At 50.6% G+C, this 13654-nt stretch overlaps 1 protein-coding gene and 1 non-coding gene across 3 annotated transcripts in view; both read left to right on the top strand.

The window, feature by feature from the left end:
• The window catches only part of CUBN (cubilin), a 215101-nt gene that overhangs the window by 69657 nt on the left and 131790 nt on the right, over nucleotides 1-13654 (top strand). For both annotated transcript variants that reach the window (XM_029077265.2, XM_029077266.1), the window contains exons 23-27: nucleotides 2669-2861; nucleotides 3906-4066; nucleotides 4469-4650; nucleotides 6115-6271; nucleotides 7579-7766. In XM_029077265.2, coding sequence (XP_028933098.1) covers nucleotides 2669-2861; nucleotides 3906-4066; nucleotides 4469-4650; nucleotides 6115-6271; nucleotides 7579-7766 — 881 coding nt within the window. The remainder of the gene's footprint in view (nucleotides 1-2668; nucleotides 2862-3905; nucleotides 4067-4468; nucleotides 4651-6114; nucleotides 6272-7578; nucleotides 7767-13654) is intronic.
• On the top strand, nucleotides 1710-1847 carry LOC114816327. Its single transcript, XR_003764090.1, has one exon. It is a non-coding gene; the product is annotated as a small nucleolar RNA SNORA7 (small nucleolar RNA).

Here is a 13654-nt window from a genome sequence, read left to right as displayed (position 1 = left end):
GCAAGTCACTTAACTTCTCTGTGCCACAGTTCCCTGGTCTGTAAAATGGGGATTAAGACGGTGAGCCTCACGTGGGACAACCTGATTACCCTGTACCTACCCCAGCACTTACAACGGTGCTCTGCACATAGTAAGCACTTTACAAATACCAACATTATAAGATGGGGTGAGTGGTGGTCCGCTGGATATGAAGGGAGAGACAGTTCTAGACCGGGGGAGGATGGGGGCTCGTGGCAAGTCAGTGAGAAGAAAGACGAGATCCAGATAGAGTCAGGAGATTGGTGTGAGAGGCGTGAAATGGGTGTGCTGGGTTGTAACAGGAAATCGGGGAGATAAGGGAGGACGGGGGAGCTGGTTGAGTGCTTTAAAACTGATGGTAAGGAGTTTCTATCTGATGTGGAGAAGATTGGGCAAGCACTGAGTAACAGCTTGGCCTAGTGGAAAAAGCACGGGCCTGGGACTCAGAGGACCTGGGTTCTAATCCCAGCTCTGCCAAATGCTCGCCTCGTGAACTTGGACAAGTCACTTAACTTCTCTGTGCCTCATCTGTAAAATGGGGATTAAATCCTCCTCCCTCCAATTTAGACTGTGAGTCCCATGTGGGACAGGGACTGTGTCCATCCTGATAAACTTCTATCTATCCCCAATGCTTAGAGCAGGGCTTGGCACATAGTAAGCACCCAACAAATGCCATTTTAAAAAATTGGAGGTTTTTGAGGAAAGGGGATCCGTGCTTTCTTTATTTGTAAGTTCCTTGTGGGCAGGGAATGTGTCTATCCAGCTCTTTTATGCTGCACTTTCCCAAGTGCTTAGTGCAGTTCTCTGCACACAGTAAGCACTCAATAAATGTCATTGATTGACTGATTGATTTACTGAGTGTTTGGGGGTTTTTTGGGGGTTTTTTTAGAAAAATGATCCAGGCAACAGAATGGGTTGGAGTGGGGAGAGACAGGAGGCTGGTAGGACAGTGAGGAGGCTGATGCAACAGTCAGAGCAAGACAGGATATGATAAATGCTTGGATCGGCATGGGGGAAGTATGGGTCGAGAGAAAGAGGGGGGATTCTAGAGACGTCATGAAGGTAGAACCACCAGGATTTGGTGAGGAAGGTTCCCTACACTCAATAGAGTCTCCCTGGGTAGGGCCCCGGCAAGAGATGCCACTCTTCTCAGGGCAAGCTCCACCCAGGTCATTGTTTTTTTCTTTTTTCTTGATATTTGTCCGGTCAGCTAGGGTAGATACAAGCTAATCAGGTTGGACAAAGTCCACGACCCATGAGGGGCTCACAGTCTGAATTTCAGTTTACAGATGAGGGAACTGAGGTACAGAAAAGTTTAACGACTTGCCCAGTGTCACACAGCAGATATGTGGCAGACCCTGCCTTCCTGCTGCCTAGGCCTGGAGGGGGTCCTACTCTCTGGACCTTTTCTCTTCCCCCAAGCCCCCGCTGTCTGCTCTGGTGGAGAGGCAGAGAGCTGCCCTCAGGTGTCCTGGGTGTGTGCACTTGGGGCTGGGAGTCCCAGCCTCAGGTCTTGGCACATGTGGGCACCCGACAGTGATGATGTGAGGGGGTGCCCCCGCAGGAATGACAGACAAGCCTCAGTCCTGAGACCTCAGGACCAAGAACATGCTTGGAGGTATTGGTTATAGTGATAGTGATTTCCACTGTGCCACTCACACTCTCTTAATCTTACCGGTCAAGGTCCCACACCCCTCTCGGGGTCGCACCTGGAGAGTTTCCAGTACTCTACCAGTCACGACTAAAGGAGGGAGAGTCAAGCAGAGGCATACCCCTTCCATTCCTAGCTTGGGCAGTGGCTAGTGAGTGAAAGACCACCTGCTACGAGTCAAAACTCTGCTGGGCAGCAGTGGCATGGGAGAGAGTCGAGGGCAGAGACTCGTTACTGCACGGAAGGAGGCCACTTCCGTATTTTTATCAAGAAAACTCTACGGATACGCTACCAAAGCCATTGCAGATGGAAGTGGGGCATGCTGGGTGTGTCCACGACGTCGCTATGGGTCGGACGCAACTTGAGAGCATAAGACAACATAGGGATCCAGAGTGCAGTGAGAGCTTACATGGTCAGGAACAAAATTCACGGGCTCAGCTCTGTCCCTGTGTAGACTCCGGCTCACTGGGATCTCAACCATGAAGTCGCAGGATGGATTGGAAGAGCGAGGGTTGGGATGAAGACAGGCAGCTAGAATCTTCAGGATGAGAGGGGATAAGATTGAAGCTTGCGAATCATGAGGAATGTGGATAGAGCACTCATGGAATTGATTACGCTGTGATTTTGAGCAGAAAATTCAGGGATGGAGAGGGGAGAAATATTGCGTGGGAGAGAGTCCATCTCTAACCTAGAAGATAGGATCAGGAGAGCATTCATCACCAAGCTCCTCCAAGTATTCTTGGACCTCTGACAGAGACTGACTCCTGCGTGGACCATTGTGTGTGTCTGGTGATTTACTAGATGACTCTTTCAGGTGAGAGTTCTAGGTTAGGAAATTGTCAGAGAAAATGATCCCCTCGGGCTTCCACAGCGACCGTGAGCTGGTGGAGAGTTCGTGCAAACCTGGGACCAATTTCTGTGGCTGTTGGGATTTTTTGGTGAAGGTCTTTCTGTTTCCTCCAAGTCCGGTGACACCTTCAATTTCCTCTTTTCTATTAGCCTGCATAGAAAACCACGAGGAAGACATGGGAGTGCTGACTTCTCCACTCTACCCCAACCATTATCCCAACAACTGGGAATGCATCTACACCATCACCGTGGGCACTGCCCAACAGATTGCACTGGTCTTCACCAATTTCTCCCTGGAGCCCAGCGTGGGCCAGCACTGTGTCGGAGACTTCGTGGAAATCAGGCGAGCACCTTGGGGATATGGCTTCTCCCTTCTCCTAGGCCATGGCGTCTCCCCAGGAGCGGCTAGCTGAGACTGCCGGGGGTAGGGTAGGGAGAAGCGAAGCTGAGCTGCCCGAAGACAGTGGCAGTCGATCAGCCAATGGCATTTATCCAGTGATTATTTTGTGCAGAGCACTTTACTACGCTCCTACTTAGCTCAGGATCCTGTGTTCCATGCTGACTCTGGGCAGAGTCCTACACTCTGAAAAGAAGCATGGCCTAGTGGATAAAACGCAGGCCTGGGAGTCAGAAGGATCTGGGTTCTAGCTCCACCACTTGTCTGTTGTGTGACCTTGGGCACGTTACATAACTTCTCTGCGCTTCGTTCCTTCATCTGTATAATGGAGATTAAGGCTGTGAGCCCCATGTGGACGGGGACTGTGTCCTGCCTGAATGCCTTGTATCTACCCTTCATTCATTCATTCGATCATATTTATTGAGCGCTTACTGTGTGCAGAGCACTACTGGATGCTTGGAAAGTACAATTCAGCCCCAGAGCCTTAGCACAATGCCCGGCACATAGCAAGGGCTTAGCAAATGCCATACAACATCACTAATCCCTTGAAAGAATACAACAGAATTAACAGGCCCATTCCCTGAACTCAAAAACTTCCAGTGTAAATGGAAGGTGGGGATGATTCCTTCAGAGAGATCTACTTGCCCAGGGTTCAGTTTGGCAGGCAGAGTGAGGGAAAGGCTGAGCCTATCCTAAGAGATCATTCAAGTGATTCGGCTGAGGGGCCCAAATGTCTGTATAATTGTACTTTAAGCCTGAAGTATCCAGAAAAGTGACTTGCTTAGACTCCACCTCCATTCCCGACTTCCTCCGGTTAGAGTTGGGAGGAACATCGTTTGCCGGCTATAAACTTCACTCCTTCCCCACCCTGATGTCTTTGCCAGAAGCCGGTGGATCGGGTTTGGTATGAGAGGAGGCTGATTCTGTGGGCTCAGGATACTTGATGACGGCACGAATCTAAGTGCGATGGTTTTCCGGTTTCCCTTGCAGGGATGGAGGCTACGAGACCTCCCCGCTGCTGGGGAAGTACTGTGGTACCCAAAAGCCGCCCCCAATTATTTCCCACAGTAACAGGCTATGGATCAAGTTCAAGAGTGATGTTGTTATCTCTGGGCCTGGATTCTCAGCTCACTGGGACGGCTCATTGACAGGTAAGGACTCCAGGGCCCAAAAAAGCCTTTCTTTAAAAATTCAATCAGTTGTCACCCTTCCCCGTCCCCCCTCCCTTCCAGGAAAGTGACTTTGGATGGGCAGGGCCTTTCCTGGGGACAAAGTGGATGGAGGATGGGGAGTAGAGCCAGGCTGTGCCCCCCGCCCAGCCAACCTTTGGAACACAGGAAGGAAGGGACAGGATTCCCCAGGGGGCATTATGGAGGGAGGGGTGACGAGTGTTTTCTGGACGAGTCTGAACGTGAGCCGGTCTTCCGGATCTGCCCCTCCGACCGGAAGCGGCTACGGAGAAGAGTCCAGCCCGGGGAAAGCCCAGGTTTCTCTGGGCAGGGTGGCAAAGGTGTCTTGCCCTGTCTCAGCGGTGCATCTCTTTCCCTCTCCAGGTTGTGGGGGAAACCTCACCACATCACAGGGTTCCTTCACCTCCCCAAACTACCCCATGCCCTATTACCACCAGTCGGAATGCTCCTGGAAGCTGCAGGCAAGCCGGGGAAGTCCATTTGAACTCCAATTTGTGGATTTCCACCTGCAGGAACATCCTAACTGCAGTTCGGATTATTTGGCCGTAAGTATCGATTGATTGGCATTTGTTCAGCGCTTAGTATGCGCCAGTAACTGTACTAAGCACTGGGGTAAATACAAGATAATCAGGTCAGACACAGTCCGTGTCCCACGTAGGACTCACCGTCTTCATCCTCATTTTACAGATGAGGTAGCAGAAGAGGGAAGTATCAGGTTTCAGCCCCCTCCCTGATAATAACAATAAAATAATGATATCAGTGGTATTGGTTAAGCATTTATGATGGGCCAAGCACTATGCTGAACACTGGGATAGAGACACAATAATCCCACATGGGGGTCACAGTCCCAGGGGAGAGAAAACAGCTATTTTTCTCCATTTTTGAGATGAGGAAACTCAGGCACTAAGAAGTTAAGTGAGGTGCCCAAGATTGCACAGCAGGCAATTTAGCAGAGACGGGTTGAAAACCTAGGATTCCTGATTCCCAGTCCTGGCTCTTTCCGTTAAGCCAAACTGCTTCCCAATATTCCTGATTTTCAAAGAAGATTTATTTCTGGGTGTGCGTTTGAGGTGGCTGAACTGGACTCCTTCCCATTACACCTTCCTGGTATCTTCACATGAAAAAAATCAAAGTATAAAGAACTGTGTTGGAGAATAATAATAATTACTATGTGCCAAACACTATTCTCAGCTGGAGCAGATACAAGATAATTAGGCCAAACGTGGTCCCTATTCCACTTGGGGTTCGCAGTCTAAAGGGAAGAGCAGATATTTAATCTCCATTTTAAAGATGAGGAAATTGAGGCACAGGAAGTTAAGCGACTTGCCTAAGGTCACGAAGCAAGCAAGTGGAAAATGAGGGGGCCTCTGAAAGGCACTAGATCATTTCTGGATGTTATCCAACTCTCCGAACACCCAAGTTAGCTACGGCTTGGGGAAGTGGGAGAGAGAACACAGAGAAATGAAAATCTATACAAGCGTGTTGTAAAGTTGAGGATAGAATGGTGACAGTTTACCAGAGTGCAGCTCTGGATGATTTTATGCTTTCACTGGAGAAAAAAATCACCGACTGCATATCGGTTTGGGCAACCAAGAAGGGAGGCTGGTAACCCAGCCCATGTTTTTATTCTACCCACAAAAGCCTCATTGTCTATCTCAAATGCCAAATGAAAGTTTCATAATGTTCTGGATCACTTCTCTTATTGTAATTAAATTCTTTAAATTAATAGCGCGAGTCACTAGCTCTCTGCTGTTCCTCTCCAGGGTCCCAAGCCCAACACCCGGGTAATTTAGAACTTGGAAAGGACCCAAGATGGATGTGGCTTTCTGGAGCCATGTGGGGCAACCGGCTCGGGGCCGGGCACCATCCCTCGGTGGGCCAGGCTGGGCTGGGTTGTGCTGGGGGTGTTTCCTCCTGGTTACAGCCCCTCTCGTGGGGCTCTCCCTCCAGGATCAGGGCAGACCTGACCCGTCTGCCCCCAACGTCTTACCTGTTTGCTTTCATTTAAGGTCTACGATGGCCCAACCACCAGGGCCCGGCTCCTGGCCAAGCTCTGTGGCGATCAGATTCCAAGCCCAATCCGGTCCAGTGGGGACAGTTTGTCTTTAAAACTGAGAACAGATGAAGATCAGCAAGGGGCCGGCTTCCTGGCTACATACAGGCAAGGTAAGTCAGTCATTCAGTCAGTTGCATTTATTGAGTGCTTACTGTACTAAACGCTTGGGAGAGTACAATACAACAATATAAAAGACACAGTCCCCGCCAAGAATGAGCTTAAAGTCTAGAGGGGGCTACAGACATAAAGATAAATAAATTCCAGATAGGTACACAAGGCCTAGGAGGTGGGATGAAAAAAGGGAGCACGGGCTTAGTCAGGAAAGGCGTCTTGGAGGAAATATGCCTTCATTTAGGCTTTGAAGAGGGAAGAGTCGAAAGTCGAGGTCGCTAAGGGCCTCCCGTAGCTCCCGAGGAGTCCACTCCAGGCTGGAAGCCACCCACAACTATCGAAGGAGGCAGATCTCCAGCTTTGGGCAAGGCAGAGCCTTGTCAGGGGAACTGGCCACCGGCCCAGGCAACCATGGTGACCCCTACTACCCACCCTCTGTGGGTACAGGATGAAACTGGCTGCGTGTGAGAGAACTCAGTTTGCTGCATAGGAGAAAACTCAGATTTGTGGGCTATCAAGCAATACTTCAAGGGTCTCTGTCTCTGGGTCACACGGCTTCTATTCTCACTCCCACCGGCTTCCTCAGCTCCTTAGGCCGGATCTCCCCTAGCAAACCATCCAAGTAACTCGGGGTGTCCTTCTGCCACGGTCTCCGTGCCGGTTCTCTCTGGCCACCTCACCGGCTGCCACTGTCCCTGCCCCTGCCCAGCTGAGACTGTCTCGGCCATCACCTCTTCCACCCTCTGGGTGAGGGCTGAAAGTCCAGCTCTATTTAAAACTCTCAAGTCCTTCCATTTCGAGGGGGGCACAGGTGATCCCTATCACAGCCGGCAGGCCACCCGCACTCCCCTGGGGATAATGGGTGGAAGGCCATCCATGAGCTCGAGGGCCATTTTTCCTCAGGAGTTCTGGATTCATCCTTTCTTCCCTTTCATCATTTCTTTCCTCCCTGTGTGCTAGCGGCGGGCAGAATGGAGTGGGAGAAGACCACCTTCCCCATATCGCCTAGTCTGGTGAATAGATCCAGATAGGGATGGGGCCGGATGATGACTATGCTGCTTCCCTGAGATCAGCAGCGGTCTACTTGAGCCACGAGTAGGGTTCAGCGTTCCTGACACAGACCACGGGGTCTCATTCCAGGTGCCTATTCCGTGGCTACACAGCGCCTTCAGTGGGCCTGTCCAGAGACCACTGAATTAGGTGCGGTCTTGGCGCAAAAATCACTTGTATTTGGGAGGAGTTCGTCAAGAAATAAACACAGTTTTATTCAACTTATGGTGTCATTCTCATCCTTCGTATTTTTCAGTTTGCCAAGGTGTGGTGATTGCCAACCAGAGCCGAGGCACCTTGGAAAGTATCCATTTTCCACTTCCTTACCCCCAAAATGAGCGGTGCAACTGGTCGATCCAAGCACCAGCGGGCAACGCTGTGAACTATACCTTTTCGACATTTGACCTGGAAGACTCTGACAACTGTTTGATAGACTATGTAGAGGTAGGTAAACAGAAAGCCGGGGAATTGAAGGGTCTCGGGAAGAAGTGGATACCTGTGTGCATTGGAAGTTCGAGAATTCAATTTCGTTTGAACAAAAAATCAGGTCAATTCCGTAGCTTTTCTCTTTGCCCGACCTCCGGAATGCGGTTTTAGATGCAAAAATGTTCATTCTTCTTTGGACAGGGAGCCTGACCTCAGGGGGATGAGACTCTGGCGTGTTAGCCGAGGCTCCTAGGGCAGAATGTGCTCTTCTCAGCAATTAATATTGATGAGGACAGCTGAGCCCTTCCCTCCCTGTGGTCCTGGGGAAAGCAGGCCCCCATAAGAATCACCCTTTTCCCCACCTTTTCTTCCAGCCCAGGCAGTGGGGGACTTCGGCTCACAGTCTGTGGAATTTAACATTTTAACGGATCTGGGTCCTGGCTAGCCAGAACCCTGTCAATTCCATGTTAATAGTAATCATGCCGGGTTAGAGTGAATCCAGTTGACGTGTCGTTGGGACCTGCCCAGGCTTTTGGGCAGGAGTTTGTCACATTAGCCAGATGCTGATCACTGTGGCCGAGCCAGGAGAGGACCAGGGCTACAAGCTTGAGACAGAGAGCCAGTCCTCCTGAGCAGGGAAACGATGGAGCTGGTGATTTCAGATTTCAAGATTAGAGAATGAAATTCCCTATTATTCCAGCTGGATGTTTTCCTCCTGACTCTGCACCCTGTGGAGGGGGTGGGCTCGCACAAACTCATGCTCCCAAAGGTGCCCGGGTGTGTAGAGAGCAACCCACGAGCAGGCTGGGAATTAGTGTCAGGGTCGGACGCCCCCGTCATTCTGAAAAGGCAGTTCTCGGTGCCACGGTTGAAGAGGACGTGGGTGGGGAGAGGGATGTGGGATGCAGGAACCCCTTTTGGGGACAGGTTGAGGGCAGAGAGTCAGGGATGGTTGGGGGTGCGGCCGTATCTACAGATCCTCCTTTGCCTCTCCCCTCTCTGTTTCGTTCACACGCTGCCGAGATAGGAGTGTTGGAACTGATGATAAAAAAGCAGCCGGCCCTGCAGTGAGGCGGGCCCGTCTGCCGGAGAGTCCGTCCAAGTCTTGGAGAGTCTCCGAAGAGTGGGCAGGGTCAGACTCTGCTCCGGTCGAGGTAGAGGAAGTTTTGGGTAATACCGTTTCAGTGGGGTACACCTAGAACAGTGATTTCCAGATGGAATGGGGTCCCTGTCAATGCATACTGCAGTCTCAGAGAGGATACCCGGAGCCTAGGCTGCCCAGAATCTCTAGGAGACCTGGAAAGAACCATTCTTCCAGGTGATTGTCCTAGGTGATCTACTCCAGTGCTTAGAAAGTGCCTGGGACAGAATAGGCACTTAATAAATACCATTATCATTAATAATAAGAACGCTAAATGCTGTCAAGATTATTGACTAATAGCTCTCTGGACTCCAAATTCATTCTTATTCGCTCTCTTATAGTAAGATCTGGACACTGGGGCGGTGAAGTCACTCCCAAGCTGCTAATCCTCACTCTGCTGGGCAGATGGTTTTTCTAAATTATCATTCCGTGCATTGCTCCCATTCCTCAAAAACCTCCAATGGCTTGCCCAGTCTTCTGCTCATCAAGCCCTCTCCCGTCACCCAACTTTCCCATTAGTCTTGACAACGTCACCATTCACCATCTCTCAAGCCTGCATCTTTTACTCCTCACTCTCTTTCAGTCCAAATATTCATCTTCTATCTTCACAGCATCTCTAGAATTCACCGCTCCCCTCCCTCCAAACTTCCCTTATCCTATTCCAGGCACTAAACTACTGTTGAGGCCCTTCAGTGACCTCTCTGCCTCCAGCCTCTCCCCTCTCCCAGTCTGTACTTCACTCTGCTGGGCAGATCGTTCTTCTAAAACATCATTCTGTGCATTTCACCCATTCCTCAAAAACCTCCAAAAGTTTGCCCAGTCCTGCTCATCAATCAGAAACTCTGGACCACCAGCCTTAAACCACTCAATCAACTTTTTCCCTGCTACTTATCCTCTCTCTTCTCCCACCACTTCCTAGCTCGCAATCTCCATTCTTCTCAGGCCAACTTATTCACTTATTCTTTCTCATCTCTCTCCCAGCTGGCCTTTTGTTCACTCCCTCTTTTCTGCCGAGAACTCCCTCACCTTTCTCTTCCAGCAGACCACGATTCTCCCTATCTTCAAGGCCCTTCCGAATTCACACCTCCCTCCAGAGGCCTTCCCCGATTAATCTCTCATTCTTCCATCCCATTCGCCCCTCCATTTCCAATTCAGCACTTCTGCATCACCTAAGTACTTGGGTACTCACAAACCCCGCGAGCACTTATGTACAGCTCTAAGTACTCTGTTCCTTTCTCTTACCTGCAATTTATTGGGGTGTATGTCTCCCTCATGAGACTGTAAACTCGGTGAGGACAGGGAACATGTCTTCTAACTTCACTGTACTCTCCCAAGTGCCTAGTACAGGTCTTTCCACGGAATACACGTTCAATACATGCTATCAGTGGATTGGCTGGTCCTTGCTTGGGGTAATAGAAGTTGGAGGATTTGTTTCCCAATCTAAGAAACGGTGCTACAGCCTCTTTACCCATTTGAAAAGGACCGCAAAGCAGAGGGAATGTCTTCCTGCACTGAAAATAGAATGGAGTGAATGTTGAGCCCTTTCCAAAGGGCTTCCAAGCAACCCTGAAGCCGGGGCGCCAGGAGCAGAGTGGGAAGGTTCCTGGATCTGGGTAGAACAGGGAACTTGGCTGAGTGACTCCTGGCTTCTGGGCTACTTCTGGGATCCTGACCAAACCATGTCATTTAAGCTGGAACAGGGTTAAGGGCAACTCAGGAGCCCAGTTGAGTGAAGCGGACAAGTATGGAAGTCCTAAATAAATGTAGTTTTCATTCCTTCAGGTCTGAGGCTTGAGGGTGGAGAGCCCGTTAGAGTCCGTGGCTCGCCCAGAGCCACTCATGCGCTCTCGCCACTGACAATCACGTTCCTGTTGGGGCACAGAATGTGACCTGTGAGTAGGTTAACAAGACACTGCAGAGTGCTTGTGTGCAGTCTTCGTCTGAGACGACCAGCTACTCAGTCAGTCAAACATTCATATCTATTGAGCGCTTATTGTTTGCAGAACACTGTACTAAGTGCTTGGAAGAGTAGAGCACAACAGAGTTGATAGACTCCCTGCCCACAGAGAGCTTACGATCTAGAGGGGGAGACAGACTTTAACAGAATTACGGGAATGTATGTAAGAGCTGGGGCAATGAGGATGGGATGAATAAAGGGTGGAAATCTAAGTGCAAGGGTTAGGGAAAGCAGTGGAAGATGAGGAGATACGGGCTTTAGTTGGGGAAGGTCTCTTGGAGGAGATGTGTTTCCATAAAGCTTTAAAGGTGGGGAGAGTAATCATCTGTGATAAAAAGGGGAAGGAATTCCAGGCCAGGGGCAGGATGCGGGCGAAGGATCGGCAGGTTGAATATGTGGGTTGAATGAAATAGATGAATGGAAGATAATGCCGAGATAATGGGCTTGAGAGACAGGAAGAATGGTGTTGCCGTCTACAGTGATGGGAAAATCACGGGGAGGATAGAGTTTGGATAGGAAGATGAGGAATTCCGGGACTAGAATCTAAGTCTTTTGGGTTCCAGAGCAGTGCTCTTTCCACTAGAGTACGAGTAAGGCTTCTAAATACCTAATATAACTGAATCTGTAAAGTGTTTTTATATATCCAAGTACTTCCAGATCGATCCTATTATTTGTCCTTCTAACATCCCTGTAAAGTGGGGAGAGGCAGGGATTGTTATTCCCATTTTACAGGTGAAGCAACTGAGTCCCAGAGAGGTTCACTGACTTGCCCAACATCACACAGCAGGACACTGACAGGAGTAGGATTAGAGCTCAGGTCTAGTGGCTTTCAGCCTCTCTCTGCCAGAGCACACCGCCTACGCAGCGTTGCTGCCTATTCAGCCACAAAGCCACCTAACAGAGGAATTTTGTTCTCCCACCGTCAGTGGGGTGGGAGCAGGGGTAAGGATGCAGAGCGAGGCTCAATAAGCACCGAAGCTGCTCAGTCCAGCTCCCTTGGAGACCACCCCCATCCACATGTACAGAGAGAACCAAACTCAAAGGAGATACCAAAGGAATGTCTTTCAGTGGCCAGCCTGTTTTTCGATAGGACAGTCTGGGCTTTGTTTTGGTCCTGATGATTCCAGTGCAGCTCACCACACGGCGTTAAACATCAGTGAGGCCGTGGAGCAGAGATGAGGTCATTTCATTCTTTTCCCCCTTCAGCCTAAAGGGACAGATTTCTAGTTGCGGTCCAACTCACTGATGCAGGATCCATTCTCTTACTACCCCATCTCCCGCCCTGCCCCGGGAACTGGCCATCTTTCTCCCACCTAGGACAGACAGGAAAAGACAAAGACCCCCTTTAATGGGCCTCCCCTCACAGTGACTCACCCGCTCGCCAGCTCTAACGGATGCCAGCGGTGCTGACTGGAAATAATTTGTGGTTTCTGTTGCCTTAACAGAGAGTCCCAAGTGATCAGGACAGGCCCCGGCTCCCTGAGGGGGAGGGGGAGAGGGGGACCGTGTGTCTGTGTTTGTGTGTGTATCTGTGTGGTTGTATAGATACGTCTACATCTGTGGGTGGGTGCGTCTCAGTGTGCGTCTCTGTGTGTATATGTATTTGCAGACCTCAAATTATAGCCTTCAAGATGTTCGGCGAAACTTTCAGTTACTATGTTAGTGTTTAGGGGCAGGATGCAGAGATCTGTAACTCTAGAAGTTACAGCTAGAACTCCAGCTCTGCATCTGTCCTTACTGAAAGGGAAAGAGGGCCTCAGCTGAATTCCCCTTCTCCCCGTCTCCTCGGAGACTGGGTCGGGGGGGCCGCAGGAGAGGTGACCCGCACTGGCGGCTGAGTTCCAGCATAGGCTGTGGCCTGGAGGCAGGGGCAGGGACAAGACGGAGCCGGGAAGCGGAGAGGGGCAGGGGTAGGTAGGCCTGCGGGGGAAGCAGGCTCTCCGGAAGAGGAAGCTATGAGAGCCACTCAACCGGAAGTGGCTGCCCGACCCTGGGAATCAACCCTCGTCCCCCCTCCAGACCCCGGACCCCAGACCCCACTGAGCCAGATCTAACAATCAATCGTTTAGATACCTTGGGGATGGCAAACGGCTCAAAGAAATCAGCACTTCTGTGGTAGGGAAACTTTCTGTAATCCAGCGCTCTCGTGGTTATGAACCAGGCCCTCCAATTTGGTTTGAAATATTTGGGACAACCGTTTCTCCCGGCTGCATCTGTGGAGTTGTGGCCACTCTTTGGTACCAGGGTGACCTTTCCCAGCAGAGGCACACAACCAGGAATTATAGCATTAATCATCTGCACATCTATTACGCAGTCACTAGGCACCAACCACTGTGCTAAACACCGACGTTGACACAAGGTAATCAGTTCAGATATGTCCCTCCTGCAAAAGGGGCCTAGGAGTGTAAGAGGGAAGAAAATCAGGTAGGTTAACCCCATTTAACAGCTGAGGAAACCGAGGCACTGAGAAGTAAAATGACTTGCATGTGGTCTCACACCAGGACTAGAACCCAGGTCTCTTGGATCCTAGTCTTACGCCCTTTCCCACTAAGTCATACTGCTTCCCTCCAAGCAAGGGCCTCTGGAGAAGGGTTGGTGATGAGTAGGATTGGCCTGGCCTTGGACAAGGCAGGGTGGGTGATTCCCATTAGCTCGTTGGGGGACGCTAGTCCACGAAAGAGAGGAAGACCATAGGCTGGGATCGGCTTTCCCAAGCGTTCAGTGGTGAACTGAGGCTGGCTTCCCTGGGTCCGGTTGCTGTTTCTGTTATCCTGTGACCGAGTTCATCCCGACCCCCGACGCTCACAG

Source organism: Ornithorhynchus anatinus, chromosome 13 (assembly GCF_004115215.2).
Source record: "Ornithorhynchus anatinus isolate Pmale09 chromosome 13, mOrnAna1.pri.v4, whole genome shotgun sequence".
Taxonomy (NCBI): domain Eukaryota; kingdom Metazoa; phylum Chordata; class Mammalia; order Monotremata; family Ornithorhynchidae; genus Ornithorhynchus; species Ornithorhynchus anatinus.
Note: the sequence above shows the minus strand (reverse complement) of the source record. Positions and strands in the feature narration are given on the sequence as shown.